General features: G+C 39.2%; 1 protein-coding gene across 1 annotated transcript; it reads left to right on the top strand.

Annotated features, from left to right (window-relative positions):
* The first annotated feature begins 1,445 nt into the window (after window positions 1-1,445).
* Window positions 1,446-22,994, top strand: LOC108228240 (arf-GAP with dual PH domain-containing protein 1). The gene is made up of 10 exons (XM_017403764.3): window positions 1,446-1,570; window positions 5,240-5,331; window positions 6,439-6,521; window positions 10,001-10,113; window positions 10,215-10,361; window positions 17,770-17,853; window positions 18,106-18,168; window positions 20,380-20,451; window positions 21,651-21,879; window positions 22,086-22,994. The coding sequence occupies exons 2-10, from the start codon at window positions 5,243-5,245 to the stop codon at window positions 22,112-22,114; spliced, it is 909 nt and encodes a 302-aa protein (XP_017259253.1). The 5' UTR covers window positions 1,446-1,570; window positions 5,240-5,242; the 3' UTR covers window positions 22,115-22,994.
* Window positions 22,995-23,327: the final 333 nt, after the last annotated feature.

Genomic DNA, 23,327 nt, shown 5'->3' with positions numbered 1-23,327 from the left:
ACAATAACTGACAGGTGGAGATGGGCGTGGCAGACAATAAGGGGCAAACAGAGGGGAAGTGAATACTGACTGAGGCACAGGGAACCAGACACAAACAAGAAAACAAATGCAAAATAAATCCAAAAGAAAACAAAAACAAAACCCAAATCTTTACAGGCTTCTTTATGATTTTGGTGTCCTCCTCAAATGTCTTCCTTTAAGTCCACTTTGGTTCAAACAGTTACCATTCATATTGTCCTTTTCTTCAGTTTATCATCAATTTTGCTTTTGCGCCCGTCCAGGGAGGTTGTCTCCAGTCCTGTAGATGTTAAACTTCTGACTAATCTGAGCAGCTGGAGTCACAGGAACATCCAGCTGCTTGGAGATGGTCTTAAGTCTTTACCTTTAACATGAGGTCAATAAGTTTCTTTCTCAGCTCCTGAGACAACTCTGTTCTCAGCTTTCTGTGCTCCGTCTCCAGTGTGTTACACACCACGATACCAAACAGCCCTGTGACTACTTTTCACCCTTTAAACAGGCAGACTGACAATTGGATAAGATTGAAGACACCTGTGATGCTGATTGAAGGACACACCTTAGTTTAACATGTCTCTGTGGGCAAATAAGTTTTCTTTTCTCTTGGCACCATCCTTTTTGTGAAGGCCAGTTTCATTAGTTTGTTTTTATAAAATTATTATGTTGGACCAAGATTTAAAAACAATGACACATTTTCATTTGTCTGCCTTTAGTAATTTTTTTTCAATTATTATTACTTTTGTCATTTTTAAGTTATTTTAGTGACTTTTGTGGGTTTTTCTTTCGTTAACAAAAGCGTAGAAACAAATGTGTCCATTGGATGTGGTTCATAACAGCCCCAGTGAGAAACATCACATATACTGATGTACAGAAAGAGCTGTGTGTGTTAGTGTGGCGGAGGTGTAGTTGGTAATTTTCCTAAATGCTGCCTTTTCCTTTCCAAGCTCTGACTCAGACAACGACAACTTCACAGCTAAATGACAGGTTGTGAGTTTTTGTGTCAGCAAGAGTGTGTGTTTGAGTGTGTGATGATGTTACTAATCTGATAAGGACCTCAGCTGACCTCTGATCACATCTCAGGTGGTCTGTTTCCTGTTAGTACACTGCAGTAAACAGGATTTTCTCCAAATTCTATTTCGTGGCCTTCTTTCTGAGCAGGAAACCTCTCAGGCAGACTTCCTTGTAATATTTGCTTCATGTATTTTGTTTCAATCATCCTGTACCAGCACATATTTGTTGTGGCATTTTCATGAAAAGAATTTCTCACCTTTTTTTTTATCTTCCCTCAATCTTTCTCCATCACCCTTCTCTACTGCTTTCCCCAAATTCATTTGCTTTTAACTCTTGTTCTTTCCCTTCACCTCCATGCTTGCTCTAACTACATCACCTCTTTAATTCATCCTCTCCTCTCCTTCCTTCTCCTGCAGAGCCGGATTGGGCGTCGCTGACTTTGGGTGTGTTTGTTTGCCAGGCCTGCTCGCTCCTCCACCGGAGCATCCCTCACATCAGCCGAGTCAAGTCCGTTCAGGACACGTGGGAGGACAGTGATGTGGAGGTACGGTGGCACTGGCATCATATTTAGCGTGATGCGTGAGTGCATATTAATCTGAGCGAATACTAATAATAGTGATGGGTTGTGTGTGCGCTCAGCTCTGATGTTTGCTCGCTGGAGTTTAAAATCAGATTGTTAAAAATAGATATTAAACATTTAAGATAATTCTAATTCTACTGGTAAAAAAAAATGGTTTGAAATGTTTATAAATCCTTAAAAAGGAAAAGTGGTTGACCTAACATTGAAGGGTCAGAGTGGACATGTTTTGCAGATGACTTCTTCGTTAAAGTGGCTCACATTTTACAGATGCTAGCCACAGTTTCATCGCTATTAGGCATATTTGTGTTTAATGAGAAGTTAGTTGGACACTGTTTGATTTGTGACTTTTGGATCTGTGTTACTCAATAATACTGAGTTAATATGTTATCTTATGCATATTAGGAGCAGTGGCTCCCAACCCTTTTCCCTTACAGCTCCCTGCACCAATAGAAAAACTGTGCCCCCACCCCCCAAACACACACACACACACACACACGCATACCTGCATACATATACATATCTAATTTGTTTTTTATCATTGTATTTGTCTACAAAATATTCTAGGTAATTTTCTTCACAATAAAATGAACACCCAGTGCTTTAAACACTTGTAGCAGCTGGTTACAGATGTGTGTGTGTGTGTGTGTGTGTGTGTGTGTGTGCGCATGTCAAGGAGTTGAGGACTTTCACACAGCCCCGATAAGACCTGAAACTCATCTTTTAGTGATCCAGAACGTTTCTACTGTTTGTTTGGTTTTTTTCATTTGGAATGAGCTTGAAGGGGCTGCGGTCACTCAGTGTTCAGTGCCATGGTCTCCTAATCCTAAGGCTGCAGGTTCAAGCCAAAGTTGTGTCAGGAATGGCAAACGACTGACATTTTGTGGGAAATTGGCTTGCTGTGGCGAGCAGTTGAGTGAACTCAGGTGAGTTCTTCACACCGACACAAACAATGTTTGTGTTCTGGTTTTACCATGGGTGAGGTGCAGCCATCGCAGAGCGTTCTAATGTGTTTGAGTTTTACCACTTCTTTGCTGTTTGTTTTGTTCTTTACAATAGTTATAGTAGCAATAAATACAGCTCAGAACTTACCAGGTAATTACAGCGTAGTATTTGGGGTACTTGCAGGGTAACAGACAAGGTAATTACGGGGTAAACTCGACATATGTTACACTGTAAGTACCCTGTAATGTTTGGATCATGACCAAAAGAACACACGCAGCTAAAATGAGCCTCCTTCATAGGCTGACTGCGTTTAGCTTTAGAGATAAGGTGAGGAGCTCCATCATCCAGGGGGAGCTCAGAGCTCAGACATCTGGTTAGGATGCCTCCTGGGCACCTTTATTTGGAGGTTTTCTGAGCATGTCCCACTAGGAGACCCCAAGGAAAACCCAAGGATTAAGTATCTTCTCTGGCCTGGGAATAGCTTAGTACCCCCAGGAGGTGCTGGAAAGTGTCACTGTAGAGAAGGAGGTCTGAGTTTTCCTCCTGATCCTGTTACCTTTGTGACCCAACCATGGGTAAGTAACAGAAGGCCTTAAAAAGTTGCTGATTTTCCTTTCAACTTCTTTTTTATAGAATAAGATTGTTGATGTGGTTGCAAAGAAAGTGTGCAATTTTAGTACTGCACATCTTTATATGCAGTTGAGTCAACAAAAGACATCTGAACTCTTGTTTGTTTGGTGACTTTTTAGTGTTTTTATGTTATTTTGTTGAATTTTGGGCTAAAATAATGGGAGATAACATTATTCCACATAACACTGTATATGAGAGAATAGTGTTGATAATCACAAGCGAAGCTGTCTATAAAACATTATGTATTAAATGGTTCTGTATGATTTTAGAGCTAAAGTAAAAAGACTTCCTGTTTGTAGTAAGAACGTCACTGAAGTTTTGAAACTTTTCCATTGGGGGTTTATGAATCTATTTCAGTGCACTTGCAGTTGCCAGGCAACCGGCAGATGGTCCAGGAAGTTTCTGGTATCATTCTTTCAGCCCTCAGCATGGAAATTAATAAGTTTATTTCCCAAAGTGCTGAGCCATTCTCAGTTTGATGAAAACCGCCTTTATTCCTAACAACTATTTCAGTACATGTAATATAAAATGCTCCTCTTGAAACGGGAACCCTTCATGCAGTCTGAACGAGGAACACTATGGCTAAAGAAATTAAATCAGGCTAAAGTGGCACCATTGTTTCTATAGAAACAGCTTCGTCAGGGAATATTTGTTTCACAATAAGATGTGTCTTATAAGTTATGAACTGAATCAAAGCACTTTCTAGTACAAATGACCTATTCCCACATGGCTTTTGTCCTAATGCTGTTGTTTGTAATAGGACTCAAAGGGTGCTGACAACAGAGACCCTGAGCTGTAAGGTTTGCAAAAAAAAGCTTTATTTTACACACACTGAAATTAATGTTAAGGGGAGATCATTTAATGTGAGGCAGAGATAAACAGTAGTTCTGCTCTGCAGCTCTAAGGAGGATTGATTTGGGCTTTTTCTAGATGTGTCTGCATGGCAGTCCAGCATTTCATCTTCCCCGAATGATAGCAAAGGTGGATGCCTCAAATAAAGTTAGACTGGTAGCAAATGACGTGCTGTGAGCATAATCAACCCATGAAAGTTGCAAACTCCAAGTTGATGGGTTAGAGAACCCTACCTCCAGTTTCTGATGGACCCGCTCAGTTTGGCCATTGGACTGGAAGAAACCTGGATGTGAGGCTAACTTTGGCACTCATTGCAACAAGATTTCCATACCTTTCCAGAGGAATTGTGGTCTCCCGTCAGACCCAATATCTTAGGGGGATGCCATACAGCAGAATGAAACACTTGAAGGACAAACAGTTATGCTGTCTTCATGGTGGAGGAAAAAACTGGTCCATGATGGTGAGGTTGACCGTGTTGCCTTTGGAGGGGTTAATCGAGTGGTGAAATCACATGACATGTGAGACCAAAAATGACTAGGAACAAATCATGTCTCAATGAGACCTGAGGGAGACTAATTAATGCTTTTGTCGTGTGCACAAACTGGGCTGGCAGCTGCATATGATAATGATGGACACTTTATTGATCCTTTGCAGGAAATTACAGAATTCCCTTACATCTCTGCCCATACTAGGCGTGGGAATGTGCAATGGAGAAAAGTGGGTATTCTGCTTACTCCGAATTAAAAGGCAAGCTTGGGGGTACGGACTAATTGAAGCACTCAAGAATGTACTACTAGAAACACAAAGTCAGTTCGAGGAAAGGAGCCAGGGTCAAACTTGGATGATTGGGCTTGTCTTTCAACGTTCTTGGTGGATTGGTATTCATCCCAGAGTGGACTGGAATTTAATCCTGGTGTTGATCGGGATTCATTCTGGTAGATTGGACTCCATCTTGTTGGACTGGGATTCAGTTTGGTGTATTCAGCTCAGGAATTGCCTTTGGTTACAGCTCACTATGATAAAACAATTGATAGCAGACACAGTGCTTTTTTTTTCTTTTTCTTCTCATGTTTTGTTATTTAGAGATATTTTTGTGTAAATTGTGTTAAATATTTTCTTCCCTTTACACTGGAGGAGAAAGAGCAAGTCTAAAGTAAACTTCTGGACATGAACGGCCTTCACTAGAAGCATTTCTTGTCTCCATTTTAGTTAATGGCTGCCATGGGAAACAATGCTGCCAAAGCCAAGTATGAGCAGAAGGTTCCTGCTTTCTACTACAGACCAACACACACGGACTGCAAGTAAGTTCACTTCTTTTTATCTTAGATCAAGAACAAAAAGACAGGAACGTCTTTTTTTATTTATTTTTTTCCCCTCCGATTGATATTTTGTGTTCTTGAAAAAAAATGTCACTGAATTGACTAGGTGTGAATTTTACAGCAACATCTACCATAATTCAACATTTTTCAACGGAAAGATTGATCATTTATAAACGATATGGACATATACCAACAAGGTCCTGTTGTTTATTGGTTTTCAGGTTTATAAAACAACTCCTTCTCAAAAGAAAGCTACATTAATTAATATCAAACCTCTTCACTTTTGCATGATATCATTTGTTTAGTTTTTTTGTTTTCTGAACCCAACAGAGTTTGTGTGTGTGGAGCACAGATAGATTGTGTGTATGAGGCTGTTGAACAGATCAGTGTGTGTAGAAGTTTACTCAGAAACATTCACAGCCTCAGCACCATCAGCATATGATCTGTCCTCTCCACACATACAGCTGTGCAGTAACACGAACGTTTGAATAAAAACGAAACAAACTGTCCTATAAAAGTGTAGCGTTCTTTCACACCAGTGTTTCTGAGAAAGAGTTGTTTTATAAGCCTGACAAAATATTCATTTGTTTGTGTGATCATTAGCCTAATCCGGATGAAGACTGTCGCCTCCTTCATTCTCTGTGCTCTATGACTGACGAGATATTAACTATTTATAACGATTTGACAGAACATCACTTCAAACATGGCCAGACTATCACGTTTAGGTAAAAGTTAAAAGACTTCACAATCTGAAAAAGTGCATTAATTAGAATATTTACTCCTCACTGACTGTGCCTGTCTGACTTGCAGTTCATATTAACTGTTTTTGACAGGAACTTGAGTCTAATTAACTTCAGGAGGTTCATGAAACAGCAGCATTACAAGTTGGTGCAGTTCCGTTTAGGGAGGATTCTACCATCTTTAAAGGAAAGAAATACAGTTTAAATGGGATTACGAGTTATATGGAATGAAGAAATCGAACCCCAACAAAACAAAAACTCCCAGTCCATGTGCACATCTCTGTGGATGTGAGTGCTGTTCACACAAAGAGCTAACATTGTTTTGTTTGTTTGATTTTTTTGTCTTCAGGCTGCTGAGGGAGCAGTGGATCAGAGCCAAATATGAAAGAAATGAGTTTGAGTTCATCGAGAAACAGGAGCCTTACTCTGCAGGTAAAAACCCCGGTCAGGTAATATCTTCCTTTGATTTGTCGAAGTTGACCCTTAATTTGAAATCTGCTGATACTGTCTCAGTACTTTCCAAAGTCTCTGCGGGCTGAGAGTCTTAGTTCTGTAAAAAACGGACCTGATCAGTGCTTGGAAAGCAACAAAAATCAAGTCTTCGAGCTGCAAAAAACTGTTTTGTTTGTTTTAGCTTTTAACTACTGTTTTGGTAAATTTGACTTTTAGCTGTTGTTTTGTTAGTTTTACTTTTTTTATTTTCTAATCTGCTAAATTTAGCTTTCAGCTACTGTTCTGCTGGTTTTGGATTTTAGCTACTATTTTGCTAATTATAGCTCCTAGCTTTTATTTTGTTATTTTTATCTCGTAGGTTTTGTTTAGCTAATTCTAGCTTTTGTTCTGGTCATTTTAACTTTTGCAACTATGTTTCAGCTTCTTCAGATCATTTAGCTCTCAGCATTCACACTGCATTTCTGCAGTTTATTACTTTCTTACCTGCTTTCCTTAGAGTTACATAAGGAGCTTCCTTCAAATGATGTAAAGCCTTTGATTTGGAAATAATTTTGTCATTATTCTTGATGAATAAGAAGCTCTAGCTAGGAGTCCAGAACAAACAAACAAAAAAACCCAAAACAATGGACTTCTATTCTGTAGATGAAGACGGTTTGCTTTCCATTTGAGGAGCTTTGTCAATTTCAAACTGGCGAGTGTGGAGTTCCAAGCCTTAAACTGCATGAGTCACAGGCAGATTAATCTCACTCCCCTCACAATGGAGGGTCTTTAGGGTCTTGGTTTGCCTGGCTGCATGAAGGTGGGAATTAGAGGGACAATGACTGGGTGTTAGGCTTAATGCCCCACTTTAAGTATACAGTCTTTGTTCACAATATGTAAAGTATAAAATACTTCACAAATGCACTAGAGGAAATGCTAAAGGAAACACAACACTGGCTAAAAGGTAAAAGAAGCAAAATGCAAGCTAAGAGACAAAAGTAGCAAATTATGAACCAAAAATAACAATAGGTTAAAGCTAACTGTAGGTAAAGGCTAGCTAACTGTTAAAAGTTAGAAGCAGCAAATGAGTAGCTAAAAACTAAAAGTAGCAAAGGCTAGCTTAAAGCTGGAAGTAATAAAAGTCTAGCTGAAATGAATCTAATGGTTTAGGTTCGGTATGTTCTGGTAATGGTAATGTGTGGGCTAAGTCAATACAATGTCCAAATGAGGACATACAAACTTGTGTGTGTGTGTGTGTGTTGGGGGGGGGGGGTATGTGTGTTAGTGGGTTCTAATTCTTTACATGTGCAGTTTCCACTAAAATGTTTGTACTAGTATACATTTCACACCATGATTAAAAGGATCGTCTGATTGGCTTGCAATGACCTCACCCTTTTACCGGTACAGTGGAGAACAGTACACACACACACACACAGAGGCAAAACAAGTGTAACTGAGTGAGTCATGTTGTCATTTCTGCACACTTCATCTCTCACTTAAGATGCATGATATGTGAATGTATTGTGTGTGTGTGTGTGTGTTGCTGGAATTAGGCACAATAAGCTAACCTCAGCAGCAGGTTCGCAAAGGAAAGGAGGGAGAAAGAATGTCAGGGAAGCCAGTGAGAGTAAGAGATGAGGAGGGTTATTGATCGATGAGGTAACGCCTGTTTGACGTCAGAAAGTCACTGATATCACATGAACAGAGAAAATACCGTCAATAAAAAGGAAACAAACAGATTTGAATTATGATGCAAGAAAATTCCCAAGCCAAGTTTTGTTTTGAACATTCTGAAACCATTGACATTTAAAATCACAACTTTTTTCCAATTTAAGATGGCTGCCACACCTAATGGACCTTAGCTTACCCAAAAGTAGCTACACCCCAGTCAATTTTATAGATACTGCGCTACAATTTGGTTTGCTCGTAGCTGACTGTCATTCACAACACGCTCTGAGGTCGAACAGATCGAGGAATATCTCCCATGAGCTCACCCACAATCTTATTTTTAAGGTTTGATGAAAATGTCATTTCTCATCATGAAATGGTCTGAGTTTACTCTGTGGCATGAAAGGTGGCGGGCAACATGCAGTCCAACAAAGAATGCACAACCTTTCCTTTTTCAAGTATATTTTTTTGTATTTTTAAAAGGATTAGTCATTAAATATGTACAGGTAGTTTTAGCATACTTCTGTTTGTGGGCCTCAGATTTAGTTTCAGATCTTTAAGATTAAATAATACAAGTTTTTACTTTACAAAAGCTATGTCAATCTTCAGTTCACACTGATCTAAATCAGTTGGTTTAATATGGGAAATTTGAAACTAAGTTTGCAGTCCTATAATAACCTGGTTCATATTGGTTTCTTACTTTTGTATAAAGGTTAAACACAACTGGATCAGTAGCATCTTGTCAACCAATTCCACATCCTCTTTTTGTCATCCAGTGGCACTGGTACATCCAGGATCCAGATCGGATCAATTCCAAAGCCTGCAGTATTACACACCTCGAAACACAAGTGCAACTAGAATAACTGTTGCAATGCTCCTAGTAGTGGTCCTCCAGCAGAGCCCGAGCAGCTGAAACTCCGGGCCGGCTGGGTGACGGTTCAGAGGAAGCTTTTTGCTAAGGCTAAACCCTCGGTTCATGACACACCTGCTGAGAAGCACACCCGGGTCATTGGCAGCTCCATCGTCTGAGACGTGGCACTAGGGACTCCAGCGACCATAGTCGAATGCATTCAGGGAACCAGAGCGGGTGCCACTGAATCCTACCTGACACTGCTGACTAAGGCTAAGGCTAAATGCAGGAAGATTGTATTCACGTCAGCGGTATTGACACCCGGTTACCCCAATCAGAGGTCACTAAAATTACAATGTCAGAGTCCATAGTTTTCCTGACCAGCGATGACATGTTTGGTTATTATAAACGAATCCAGTCCTTGTAATTAGCTAAATGTTCGTATTCCTAAAATGACATCTTGACCCGAGTTGAGTCCAAAATATAATGAGCAGCTCAAGTCAGTGATTACTTTCTGAAAGTTTAATGAAACCCTGTCCATTGATTAACAGACAAATGTACAGACGTGCACAACAGTAACTTTCAGGAGTGCTGTGAGAGTAAGCTTAGACAGCTTCTCCATTGAAGCCACAACATTAGCTTAAGATTAAAGACAATATTTCAGAGCTCGACGGCGGACAGGCAACAATCTTCACTGAAACCCACTGAAGGCTGCAGATAAAACAGACAAACATGTAACAGGATGCAGGAAAGAATCTTTATGATGACTCATTTTCTCCTGTTTCTTCCTGCTTCATGGTGTTTTCTCACTTTCACACTCCTTCCTGTTTCTTTCCTCTTTATGGAAATGACATTTGAAGCCATCTTTGTTTTCAGCTCGGCTCAAGTATCAGTCGAAGTATCGCTCCATTCCTGTTGACTCTTCTGATTGATCTCCTGTCTCATCCTCCTCTTCAAACAGGGTATAGAGAGGGGTTTCTATGGAAACGAGGACGAGACAACGGTCAGTTCTTCAGCCGAAAGTTTGTCCTGTCTGAGAGGGAGGGAGCACTCAAATACTTCAACAAGCAGGATGTGAGCAAGATGATGCTTCCTATCTTAATAACTCTGGTAATACTTTAGAAAGAAAATACTTTGAAATCTGAGACTTTTTGTTTTGTTTTGCCTTCATCAAGGCCAGAGATCCAAAGGCAACAATGAAAATAGAAACCCTTAACGCCACTTTCCAACCAGCCAAGATTGGTAATCCCTGTGGCCTGCAGATCACCTACCTGAAAGACAACAGCACAAGGAACATCTTTGTTTACCACAGCGATGCTAAGGTACAGCCTCACTCAGCTCTGCTCCAAATGCATGTCAGAAACAAATGATTCTGTTCTCCACTGCATCCGTTTTATCATAAATTTGAGAAATTATATTTTCTGTGACAATATCATTTGTGTGATGCTGAGTGCTGAATGATTTAGTTTCAGTTAAAACAAGCAGACCAAAAAGCTGAAATGAACAAAACTGATGTTGAACCGACAATAAGCTAAATGTAGGACCATGCTAACATTTGCAAAACAATAGTCAAAAGTAGCAAAACACGTGAAATCGAAATTAAACAAAATGGGAGCTCAAATTAGAAATACAGATAATTATCTAAATGGATGCTGAAGCTTAAATAAAAAAAAACAGTAGCTAAAATAGCTAAACATTGCTAAAATTTACAAAACATGTTAACTGTAAAACTGTAGCTAAAAGTAGCCAAGCAGATGCTAAAATGAAGCTAAGGTTGGTAAAACTAAAATTCGCAAAATTCTAGTTAAAAGTAGCAAAAAAATCTAAAATCAGCAAACAAGTAACTAAAATTAGTAAAACCAGTGATTAACTAACTAGATGCTAAAGCTAAATTTAACAAAATTAGCTAAAATGATCAAAACAGGTGGTAAACCTGAAATTGACAAAACGGTATCTAAAATATATAAACTGTAGCTAAAGTTTGCATTCCAGCTAATAGCACAGCTGTTTGCACCCAATCAGACGCTAAAGCTAAAATCAGCAAAATAGTTGCGAAAGATAGCAAAACTCTAGCTAAAAGGAGCTAAATGGTAGCTAAAAGTAATTAAATGATAACTAAAAGCTAAAAGTGGCGAACAGTAGCTAAAAACAGATAGTAGCATAAGGAGATAAAAGTAGCTGAAGCAGAGAACAATGTTTTTAAAGGAACTGAAGAAATCTGAATGTATTTCTAAATCAAGTTGAATATTTTGAAAAGTATAAAAGTTACAAATGACAAAGGTCATAGCAGCCTTTTCCAAATCAAGCTGAGCAAGTAGTTTGAGTTTATCACCACTGATATTTTTATCACAAAATGAAAAAAATAATATCATACATCATAATTTATTCTAATAATTGCACAGCCCTATTTGGAATCAACTATGTCTGTTTGTTAGCAAAATATCTAAGGAGTGAGTGGATGGATTTCAATGAAATGTTCAGAAAGTAATCATTGCTTTGGCATCCACGGCTGATAAACTTTTGAACTCAACCCAAATTAAAATGGCCGCTCCAGCTAATTGACCTGAGCCTAGACAAAAGTTGCTTTGCTTCTGTGAACTTTCCAGGCTGAACGCTGTTCCCAACACATAGTGTAGGTGCAACACATTGCTTAAAATATTCACATTACCTGTTGGAATTAACCCTGTTTGTCTGTTAGCAAAATAGCTTGTAAACCACTGGACGGATTTCTGTTTCATGAACAAAAAGATTTAATCAGAGCAATTTTGGGGGACTTGTTTTTTTTTAAAGTACCTCCCCAGCAGGGATTCAAACACATGTCAGACAGAGGCTCTAAGCCCTACACCAACAAGGAGCTGTCACACGTGGCACCTTGCTGGAAGCTGTTTATCCATGCTAGCACCGCTGTCAGGCTGTGGACTGATGAGGGGAGGAACACAATGCTTATTTTGCCTGTCTAAAAAGTGAATATGCTTAATGCTGTGGTGATTTGGCTTTTGTTTAGGTTTTATTTTTATTGAAGTTCTTTGGTTTGTGTTTTTGTTTTGTTTCTATTCTGTTATTTAGTTGTATTTACTTTTTGTTTTGTCTCATGTTCATGTTTCATTTCACTCTCCCCCAGTCACTCACCTGTCTGTCAGCCACGCCCATCTACACCTGTCCTGACTCTGCAATCACTCCACCTGTTCCCACTCACCTCATCATCCTCAGTGTTCAAAACCTGGTCACTCTTCTCATACCTCACTGGTCCATTGTTTGATGTTTGTAGATGTTTGTGTTCTGTCTGTTTCCTGTCTGTTTCCTGTCTGCTTCCTGTCTGTTTCCTGTCTGCTTCCTGTTTTCTTCCTGTCTGTTTCCTGTCTTCTTCCTGTCTGTTTCCTGTCTGTTTTCTGTCTGCTTCCTGTCTGTTTCCTGTCTGTTTTCTGTCTGTTTCCTGTCTGTTTCTGTCCTGCCCGTGCCCGTTTGTATTTCTGTTTCTCGTTTCAGTTTGCTGCCACGTCAGCCTTTTGTTTTGTTTGTTCTTTAGTTAATAAATTAGTTTCCTTTTAAAATGAGTCTGCGAATTGGGTTTGTCTCCGTCGTCTCCACCCAACATGACAAATGCTTAAAAGTATAGTTCCCCCAAACTATTTATTGGGGGGTGGGCTCAAGCTGCATTTTTCCAAAACTGGGGGAGAAATTCCCCCCCCCCCCGGGCTTTCTGCCTATGTGTTCATCTACAACTGAAGAACTTTTGTATTCAGAAAAAAACAAGAAATCCCACCTTTCATCTCAACTCTCTCCCCGTCTAAGTTTTGGCAGTTATTCCCAGGACAAACCAGCACCGTGAAACAGCGATATCCAGTCAAATTAAAGCAGCACATCATCCCGATCGATGTGTCCTGTCCTTCATCACTTAGTCAGGGGAAGCTGAGCTGGATTCTTAAGGAAGTCCAGGTCCTCACTCCTCCATCCTGCAATACTGCTGCGTTAAGCAATAAGGTCGGCATTTTCCTGTTAAACACAGTCTTTCATTCTGATTTCTGTAAAAATGAACTACAACTACAAAAGCCCATGCTCCAGTGGTCCTTCCCAGAGTGAAACTGCAGCGTCGTCACTCCATATATGGTAGTTCAGTTTCCATTTGATGTTTGAACTGCCCCCCAAAGTCTCCTTGTGTGTCAAAAAGTGCATTTTCAGAATTACTTATCTACTATAAAAACGATGAAAAAGGCAATTGTAATTGATTTCTGTTATTTCTATCGAGACTTATTGGCCCAAAACATGATGCTACATGCTCTTAAAAAAAACTCGTCCTTTTCTCCAGTTTATTCCTCATCACTCTCATCATTCAAAGGCTTTTAGGCTGCTGAGCTTCATCTATGGGATTAATGAACACAATAGAAACTAGGGATTTAATAAAAAAAAGCGAAAATGACAGAGTTAAAAGGGAAACTATAAATGGGTGGGGTGGGGGGAAGCAGTAGATTTGCGCCCTCTGCTGGCTGAGTAGAGTCAGTGACAGGACAGGTTCAGTGGGTTCAGCATCACTGTGCTGACGGTCCTGACACGTCTGCATGGAAACTGCATCATACCATCGCTGGGAAGGAAAATCAAAAATCTTCACTTTATTAAATCAACAACTAAAGACTTCATCTTTAGTCGATAATATTTCAGACATTAAATTTGCCATTTATATGAAACGGTACAAGTTCAAAGGGGCATTTAGTGCAGTCAGTGAAAAAGAAAAACGGAACAAAATCAAATTTAATTACAGCATGTAATAAAATACAAAAAAAATCTAAGTAAACCCATTGTTATACTAATAGATTTCCTGCTTTTAGGAGTATAAATATTGAACACATGAGCTACATACTCTAAAAAATGGTGTATCAGTGTATCAAGCTGGTTTTCATTTAGAAATAATAAATTGTTTTTGTCAGTTCTGTTCTTTTCCATCATGGAAAGAAAAAGTGTTTTGTGACGATGCTGTCCAGTCTGATGTGTGTCAGAGTGTTGAGGGCTTAAAAGTGAGCAGAGAATGATCTGGGTGGATTGGAGGTCAGCTCCAATCATCGTCTTGTCTGCCTGAGGAATGTAGTCAAAGCAGACAGAAATGCTCTCTGAAGGTTTCTGTCCTGGATCAGACGACAGGAGGTCTGGATAATGGGATGGGGGCTGAATGGGGGGACAGGGCTTCAGTCTTTCTCTGAGTTTTGCTGGACCTTTTTTTCCCATAGCAGCAGGAATTTTGGCCCAGCTTGAGTCCGATGTAACCTGAAGGCCCTGAAACAAATAACTGCCAATACTCTCCAAATCGGTCCCTCTAATAAGAAGGGTTTCTCCTGACGTTCAGTAGTTCTTTGTTGAGTAGGGCTGCAACAACGAATCAATTAAGATCGATAAAATTCGGAAAAAAAAAAAAAAAAAAGCATTGGCAGCAAAATTCATTATCGATACGTGTCGCGCAATTTATGCGTTACTAACGTTGTCGCGGAAACGGTGACGTCTTCTTCTTCTTTCCTATTATGGCGCATTGCAAGCAACTTTAAGGTGCATACCGCCACCTACTGTACACGAGTGTGTAGCAACATTTCTTTAAATTCTATTTATTAATCTTGTATTTTTAAGAAAAATAAAAAATGCTTTCCCTAATCTATAAATATCCGTTATGTTTCCTTCATTTCCTAATATTCCTTTTTTAAGACTCCATTCTTGACCTGTTCTTCCAACAATTCTTTTCAATTTCTCTCTTTCAGGTTCATATGTTCTACAGTTCATTAATACATGTTCTACATTTTCTTTCTCTCTCTCATTCATCATTCCACCAAGGAACTACTTTTTTCTTACCTTTAACTTTGATTTTTGGGATGCTAGAATTTGCAGCATTTAAAATGTGTTCTGTTATCTGTTTTGAACATTCTTCAATGTTACCTTTTAATGTAACCATATGGCTGGTTTTTTCACAATTGATTTTAAATTTTTGCCAATTAGCTTTATTAAAGCACCATCTTGTTAATATGAAATCTTGCTGCCTATTTATACTGTCATTAATTATTGTACTCACTGGAAAATGATCACTCCCTCATGTAGTCTCCCTGTTAATATCCCATTCACATGAACTAACAAGACAGTCAGTTACTAATGTAACATCTAGACATGAAACTGTATTTTTATGTATATTTANATTTCACTATCAATACTTTTACAAGGATTATAGTAATTTATAATTTTAATATTTCCATATTTTCTTAAATTAAATATTTCTATATTAACACATTCTAATTCTTTATTCGTTATGTTTTTCTTATAAGCTATTCCATCCTTAATTAAAGTGGCACATCCACCTCCACTACCATGACTTCTATCTTGTCTTTCTATACTATATCCTGGGATTTTAAAATCTAGGTTAGGTTTCAACCATGTTTCTTGTATACATATTACATCTGGGATTATTTCTAAATCATATATAAACTTTTTAAGTTCTTGTTCATTGGCAATTACATTTCTAGCATTCCATTGAAGAATATGAAGAACCATTTTGAATCCTAATCCTGAGCATTTTCCCTTGTTTCAGTAGCACTCAAAATGGTATGAATCTGATCTGCTTGGATTTCTTTCATATCTAAAAATCTTCCTGCAGCTGTTACGATTGCTTTTATTTTATCACTTTTCTTCTTCATTTGTACTGTAACATTGATAATATGGCACATAAATGCTACAAAGTTTTCCTTTTTCACCACCATTGAGTTTTCATCCACTCTACATTTATGCGAACATGCTTTTTGTATATTTGTTGTTGGTACTAAGATTTGTCTTTGATCATTCTGCCCTTGATTTGAACTCCAAGTTGTGTTTCTTTGACCTGTTTCTCCTGACCAAATTTGTCTTGTGTCATCTTTCCTTACTCTTTTTAAAGCTTCGGCATATGACACTCTTTCTGTTATTTTAATTCTTTGAGCTTCTCTAGCTTCCTTTTGTATTTTGCATCCACCATATGCTGCACTATGCTCTCCTCCGCAGTTACAACATTTGATTTTAGCATCTTTATCACATTTTCCATATTCATGTGGACCTCCACATCTTGCACACCTGGGTTTTCCTTTGCAATCCTTTGCAATGTGTCCCATTCTTTGACAAACAAAACATCTGAGGGGTTTGGGAATGTACTCTCTAACTCTGTAGTTCATATATCCTAGCTGAATATTTCCTGGCATGATGTTTTCAAATTGTATCCTCCATTGACATTTCCATTGGAACTCCTGATATTACTCCTCTCAACCTCGCTAAAGACCCTGGAATATATGTTTTAATTCTTTCCCCCATCAAGTTTTTCATTCTGATTATCTTTTGTTGTTGTGTTTCACTGCTAGCATATATTAGCACTCTTCTGTTATTCATGATTCTAGCCGTTTTAATTTTTCCTATTTCTTCCTTTATTGCTCTAGTCAACTTTATCGGGTGGATAGATCCTCCTTCCTGCTTGAATTCCACTATGACTTTAAAGTCCACTTCTCTATTGAAGTCATTCTGTTCTCCTGACCTCGCCCTGTCGTTTGTTTTTGTCTTTTTGCTTCACTTTCTTCCAACCAACTTCTTGCCCTTTCTTGTCTCTTCCTAAGTGTTCTTTTAATTCTTGCTGATCTTGACATCATCCATTCCATTTCATTTCCACTATTCCCTCCTGATGTAGAAGCCATGTTGCTACAGTCAATGTACAGTTTATGCAATCCGCCAAAATCAAATCCTACCGCCTTCGTTTGTTTGTCATTTTACTCGCTTCTCCTCGTCCGACCAAGGGCTGGATCCACCAGCAGCTCACACCGTCGGCTGACGAGTGCATCTCCTAGTGTGTGCACCATGTGTCATGGTTCCACGATTGAAGCTTTACTTACATACAACTATACAGGCAGCTACATGTTTTTGTTCAGTAATCTATGCAATTCCAAACGGGGGGCGTGGGGTTCCAAGACGACTGATTAATCGATTAATCGAGAAAATAATCGCCCGATTAATCGATTATTGAAACTATCGTTAGTTGCAGCCCTAATGTTGAGGATGAGGTCAGTGGTCACTCCATAGGTAAGGTCTAGTTAAATGTTTCACTGTAGTCTGACTCATGACAGTGCAATATAAAGGCAGAGATGCTTGTGTTTTCTGCAAACTCAGCGATGACATAGTTGTCCTGAGTGAAGACGTATAGTAGTGATGAGTGCGTAAGGTGAACAGTATGGGGCCAAGGCAGCAGCCCTGTGGCATTCCTGTGCTGGGTCTAAGTTTTAGCCAGACCTTCCCTTTCATCCTAACCACATGTGGGTGATAGGTTAAACAGTCCAAAGTCCAGTTACAGGTGGGAGTTAGAACCCCCAGATCTGTCAGCTTCTTAGTCAAATGGGGTTGAAAACAAAACTATAGTTCAGAAAAAGACACCTTATTATCCAGGTGTTTGAGTGGGTGGTACAGAGCCATTGCCACCATGTTGTCCACTGAGTTGTTGGGGCAGTTGGCAAACAGTAGGGGGTCAGCAGTGTTTGGGACCACAGGTGCTACTCTTAAAGCACTTCATGGCATCTGAAGTCATTCAGAGGAGCTGGTTTCTCATCATGGGACAGGGGCTACAGACCCATTAAGGATGTCTGTGTAGACACAGTCCTTAGGGACTCTTGGTGATCCACCATCATGTCCATGCTAGACTGTAATAGATCCAGTCCAGCAGAACATGTTGCCACTGAGATTGTTCATTTTCCACAGGAGATGGTGGACTGGTTCAATTCCATCAGAGCAGCCAGGTTCCACTACCTGCAGGTGGCCTTTCCAGGAGCGAGTGATGAAGAGGTAAAACAGATGGGATCTAATCGTTTCCCTTGATATCACTTCACTGTGTGTTTATTTTGGCATACACTACACTAAACTGTCTTGGAACCACACAAGTTCACAACAACGTTCAGGGTTTATCACAAAAAAAACCTCAGTTATCTTGTAGTCAAGTTACTGTGGAACTCTAAGGTCGTCCATGCTCTTTAATGGACTCTTAAATATTTAATGCCTACCTTTAATGTGATGCTGTTCTCCTTTTTTTCCCTCCAGCTGGTGCCTAAACTGACTCGAAACTTTATGAAAGAAGGCTTCATGGAAAAAACTGGTCCAAAGGTTTGTACTGAACATTTTGTATACCATCCAATTCATTTTTTAAGTAAAAGGAGCATTACCAAATGACCAATGAGACATTTTAATTTTATACTGGCCCAAATGGGACCAAACTGTCTGCAGATCTAAAGATAGTGAAAGTGCTTTGTTGCCAGATAATGCATTCTGATGTTTTATCTATAAACTAAAGGCCTAGCATTGCTTGAAAAAATGTAGAGCCAAAGTTTTAAACTAAAATCCTCTCAGGCTGAGAAGGGATAGAGTTGTAGCCGTTTTTGTCCAACCTTGAAAATAATGTTTTGTGCGATCCCATGTGATATTGTGAGATCTTGGTAGATATGTTTCAGCTGATCTAAATAACAGGCAACAATCTTTAGAAAGCAGCATGAACACTTTATCCTAATGTCTCCAGATGACATAAGTAAGTTGCTTCTGCAGAGTTCTGGTGTTCAAAAACTGAGCCAAAAATGCAGATCTACTACCTGACTTTGTGAAAAATAACAAGTTGTCTGATAGGAGTTACGTTCATGCAGAGCATTTGGTGTATGGAGCGCAAGATGAAGGTGAAAAAAACATTCATTCTGCAAATAAATATTAATAAACGATTATCCAGTAAAGTCATTATAAAAAAATGGTCGTACTGTATTGACTTTAAAACTGTTAAAAACTCTAAAGCAAATAGAAACATTAAGCACTTGTTCATCCACAAAGGCTTTAACAAAGTAAACCTCTTTCCAGTGATGTGCACCTCATGGGAAATATGTAAAATAAAAGATTTGGACGTTTGGAAAACATTCATGTATTAAAAACTCAAATGTTTATTGGGACTCTCGAACCCTCAGGGCCCTGGGGTATTGCTCTAGTAAGCTCTTTGTTTCCAGATTAGAAAAAAAATGAGATCAAAAAAGTGTAAAACTGACATCTTAGAGGAATGAAAATGATTGTAGATTTTAATGGTTTTGTCTTGACGATCCAGTAAAAAGCAGAATCCTGTCATGATTTGAGTTTTTCTGTGGTATTTCTCGATCTTGTGTTCAGTTAGGTTCCTGTGTCTTCTTGTGTCACTTCTCACCTGTTCCTGTCCACTCACCTTCAGTTCTTTTCATTCATCCATCGCAGGCTCATTCCTTTCCTTCCTGTCACTCGTATTTCGCTTTTTTGCTGCTAAGGCAGCTTTTTGTTAATAAATTAGTTTTATTTTTCTCAAAACAACGAGTCTGTGTGTTGGGTTTGCCACAGTCAGTCATAACAGAATCCATCCTCTTTCTTCTGTCAGAGTTTCAGTTTGAGGCTTTTTTAGCAGTCCCCTCTAGGATCAGCCTATGCACACATAGGCATTTCCATCAGCTTTTTCAAAGAGCTGTGATCTTTTAAAGATGTATTTTTTAACACAATGGCAAAAACTAATAGATTAACAAGCAACCTTCTTGAATAAGAATGTCTACTGTTGCAATGTTTAAAATGCCAAGAACTCATCTGTTGAAATGTTTACTCAAAATAACATTCATTAAATGAAATGTTGGAAAAAATACATCACTACAAAAAAGTGTAAAATCCTGGGATCTGTCCTCTGTTTACTGCAATCTTCTCTCTGCAGGTTGGTCACTTTAACTGCAGTGCATGTGGAAACCAGCACTACACAAATCTAACAAAAAGTATATATTAAGGACTTATCAAATGCAGTAAAACTGGTTAAGTTGCACAGAACTTTGTTACATGAAGTGATAAAATATGAGTTTGTGTGCTTTTCCCCCTGCAGGAGTGCAGTGAGAGCTTCATACTCACTCCCACAGACAAGCACACCTTTCTGTGGCTTTTTTAGGAAGTCAAACCAGGCAAAGACTATGATGATTGGTCAAATTTGCAGAAAAGTTGTGCTTAAAATTGCGAGTCTGAGGAAAAATTGCAGGCGATGGTTGAATTTGTGTTAATAGTTGTGATGGTAACCACCTAGAGGTACTGAGTTACGCATTTAAATAAAAACCAATGCACACTATGTCTGCAGCTTTTACGTTTCTCAGTGAGTTGTATTTATTTTAAAATAATCAGACAAGTATTGTTCAAATCAACTCACAAGAAGTTACTTTTTTAGTTAAAGATTGGACAATTTAACATGAAATTAGCATTTTTATAAATGATTCACTTGAAGTTCAAGGACCAAATTCTTTTTGTATTTTTCTCAATGATTTGCCCGTCTTTCTGACTCTGCCACAGCACACAGAGGGCTTCAAGAAGAGGTGGTTTACGATGGACGACAGGCGGCTCATGTATTTCAAAGACCCTCTGGTAAGAAGAGACCAGACTGTGTTCTAACCGTTTACAGCGGCTCAGTTTGTAGAACTCTGTCTGTGTGGTGTTTGGAATCCGTTTTGGGTTATCCAGCTGCATGCTTCACACCTAGCAGTTAATCTGTTTTTGCAGTCAGATGTCACCAGCTCACACACACACACACACACACACACACACACACTCAGCCACGTCACACAAAGGGCTGTTAGATTAGCAGAATAACAGGTCTGCTGATATTTCTTTAGAAGTTATAATATATTCGAACCTATACAATGATTTTAACATGATTCAGAGACGAGGCAATGTTTTGACGCAATCTCTCTTAACGAGTTTAATTACCAAATTAGGGATCATAGCAAAGACAGATTTTAAGCCATAAAAGCCCACGGACTACTGTGTTTATACAGGTGATTATAATACGACATGATGCTGCTCAGACTGTTGCCCTCTGATAGACAGCACATTGTAGCTTACAGTGACCAATGTGGGTCGAATCAGTTCGAAAACAATCAGAACAAACATCAAACAAAAGAGAAGCTCCCCCATACAAGAATCTGTAACCCGCATGATTATTTAAACACTGGCAAAAATAGACCCTGAGAAGAATTTTGACAAGCAGTTCATTGAAACCTTCAGCTGAAAAAAACAAAACAAAAAATCGGTATCTTCAATCATCTTTAAGAAGCAGGTAGATGAGCTGACTTTCTGTTTTATTATTTTAACTCAGGACGTCCGTGTTGACACCACCAAATGTATGCAGGTAAAAGGGGTCCAGACCATCGACATGCATTATAATACTAGACCAAATGGCCCCACTTCCTTTTGTCATTGGGAATTGAAGCTAGCGTTTTACAGAAGCTGCCATGTTGTATTTTTGGGAACGGAGACGAGTGATGGAGAGTTTTAAGCCCTCCCTACTCCCCCACACACAGTCATGATGCTACATGAGCTTACTTTCAAAAGAGCAAAGTCCAGTTTGTTTCCATAGAGCTTGCAGGACTTACAACTTGTACTGGGACCCACCCAGGATTTACACTATGTTGACATCATTGGTCCACTTCATAAAGTGGTCTAAGGGAAAACATTTTCAGTGCTGACTGAGGACTTTCAGGCCTGTTTTAAGCACTGTCTGAATGCAATCCAATCGCTAAAAACTGTTTTTAACAAAAGCTTTGAACAACCCCTTTGTTTCCCAGGACGCCTACGCTCGAGGTGAGGTGTTCATCGGAAGCAAGGAGAACAGCTACACTGTCCTGGCTGGCCTGCCTCCGTCCACCCAGGGCCACCACTGGAACCATGGTATCACCATCGTCACGCCAGACAGGAAGTTCCTCTTTGCCTGTGAGACCGAGGCTGAACAACGGGATTGGATAGCTGCTTTCCAAAGAGTCATCAATCGACCAATGAGGCCACAGGAGTATGCAGGTTGTAATTGGGAAGAGTGATCGAATTGCAGTGTATCGCTTCATTATTATAATCTGAATTGTCACACCCACAGTTTTTTTCTGTTTTATTTTGAAGATCTGTCAACATGTAATAGAGTTGCATGTCATCAGATGTAAAATTGTCTGTCCAGATTAGTTTTAATCTCTCAAACAAACATCCATCCATTGTCTTTTTCTTTTCTACAGTGGAAGCCCATTTTAAACACAAGCCTTGAAGCCTACAGGAAGCCAGAACTCAGCTGGACCGACCCAGTCTCATTGATATCAGGGACTGCCTCGGCACCGTGTGACACAAGAGACCTCAGCGGGGTCGAGTTGGGATCAGGTTGGGCCAAAATGGAAAAAAGAAGACAAATAAGTAAAAAAAAAATAGTAGACGGACTTCATTCTGTTTTTGTGTAGAAAACTCTAAGGACCCTTGTGGCATGATTTGATGTCAAAGGGTCAATGATGTCATCACTAGTGATCCTGCAATTTTTGTGCTGTACATTTTTATACCAGAGACCCCGTCTTCTCCTCAGCTTAGTGGAGCCCTGGATTTTGTCTTGTGAATGGTTCATCCTGCCTGTAATCTGATGTAATTATGTAATCTACAGTAATTTCACTGGTTGCTTAAAGAAAATTAATTTATTGAATGTACAGTTTGATGACAGTGGCTGAGGAATTGTGATGTTTTCATCGAGGACTCTGTGAGGTTAAACGTCTGGCACTGAGCCCCATGGTAAACCTGAATCTACAAAGTGCTGTTAACAACAAATATGCCTACAAAACTCACGCACAAATTCTCAGTGAACACCATCGCTGTTAACATATCTGGAGCAGGTTGTTCTGCATCCAACCAGGGTTTTTGTTTTTAAACTGACTGCTGTTCTTTCTCCCATTTCTTTGTACTGTTCAACATACCAAGTCATTGTAGAGATAATTATTGCCGCTTTTATTGATTGTAATGTGACAGGATTGTAATTTAAATAATACTTGTACAAGTGTTTCTTTTTATCTTTTAGATCTTGTTTTCAAAAAAGACACCTTGTTAAGTTGATCTTTGCATCATTATGAAAAATTGTTTCAATATAAAAGCATCACCACAAAGCAATCTGCGACCAAGTGGCAGTGTGTGGATGGTCTCATTGTTCAGGCTTATGACTATCTTCTTTGGACCTAGAAAGTCATTTTGCTTCCCTCTCCTACTTATAGTCAAATGTTTCTCGAAATGATTATAATTTTTTAGAACACCTCCCTTCTGAGGTGTTTTGAGCATGTTCATTCAAGAGGACATTGCAGAAAACCCAAAAACCTGTAGGTGGATAATGTATCATCTCTGGCCTGAGAACACCTTGGGCTGCCTCGGGAAGAGCGGAAAAGTGTCACTGGGGAAAAAGATGTCTGTTTCCGTCCTGAACCTGTAACCTTCATGGCCCAACCACAGAT

The sequence above is a fragment of the Kryptolebias marmoratus genome, linkage group LG2, assembly GCF_001649575.2.
Source record: "Kryptolebias marmoratus isolate JLee-2015 linkage group LG2, ASM164957v2, whole genome shotgun sequence".
In the NCBI taxonomy this organism is placed as follows: domain Eukaryota; kingdom Metazoa; phylum Chordata; class Actinopteri; order Cyprinodontiformes; family Rivulidae; genus Kryptolebias; species Kryptolebias marmoratus.
This window is presented reverse-complemented; position numbering and strand designations above follow the sequence as displayed.

Coding starts and splice junctions, on each gene's coding strand:
- LOC108228240 (XM_017403764.3), top strand. CDS start 5,243: ATGGCTGCCATGGGAAACAATGCTGCCAAAGCCAAGTATGAGCAGAAG. Junction 6,522..10,000: donor ACAGGAGCCTTACTCTGCAG/GTAAAAACCCCG, acceptor CTCTTCAAACAG/GGTATAGAGAGGGGTTTCTA. Junction 18,169..20,379: donor TGGAAAAAACTGGTCCAAAG/GTTTGTACTGAA, acceptor ACTCTGCCACAG/CACACAGAGGGCTTCAAGAA.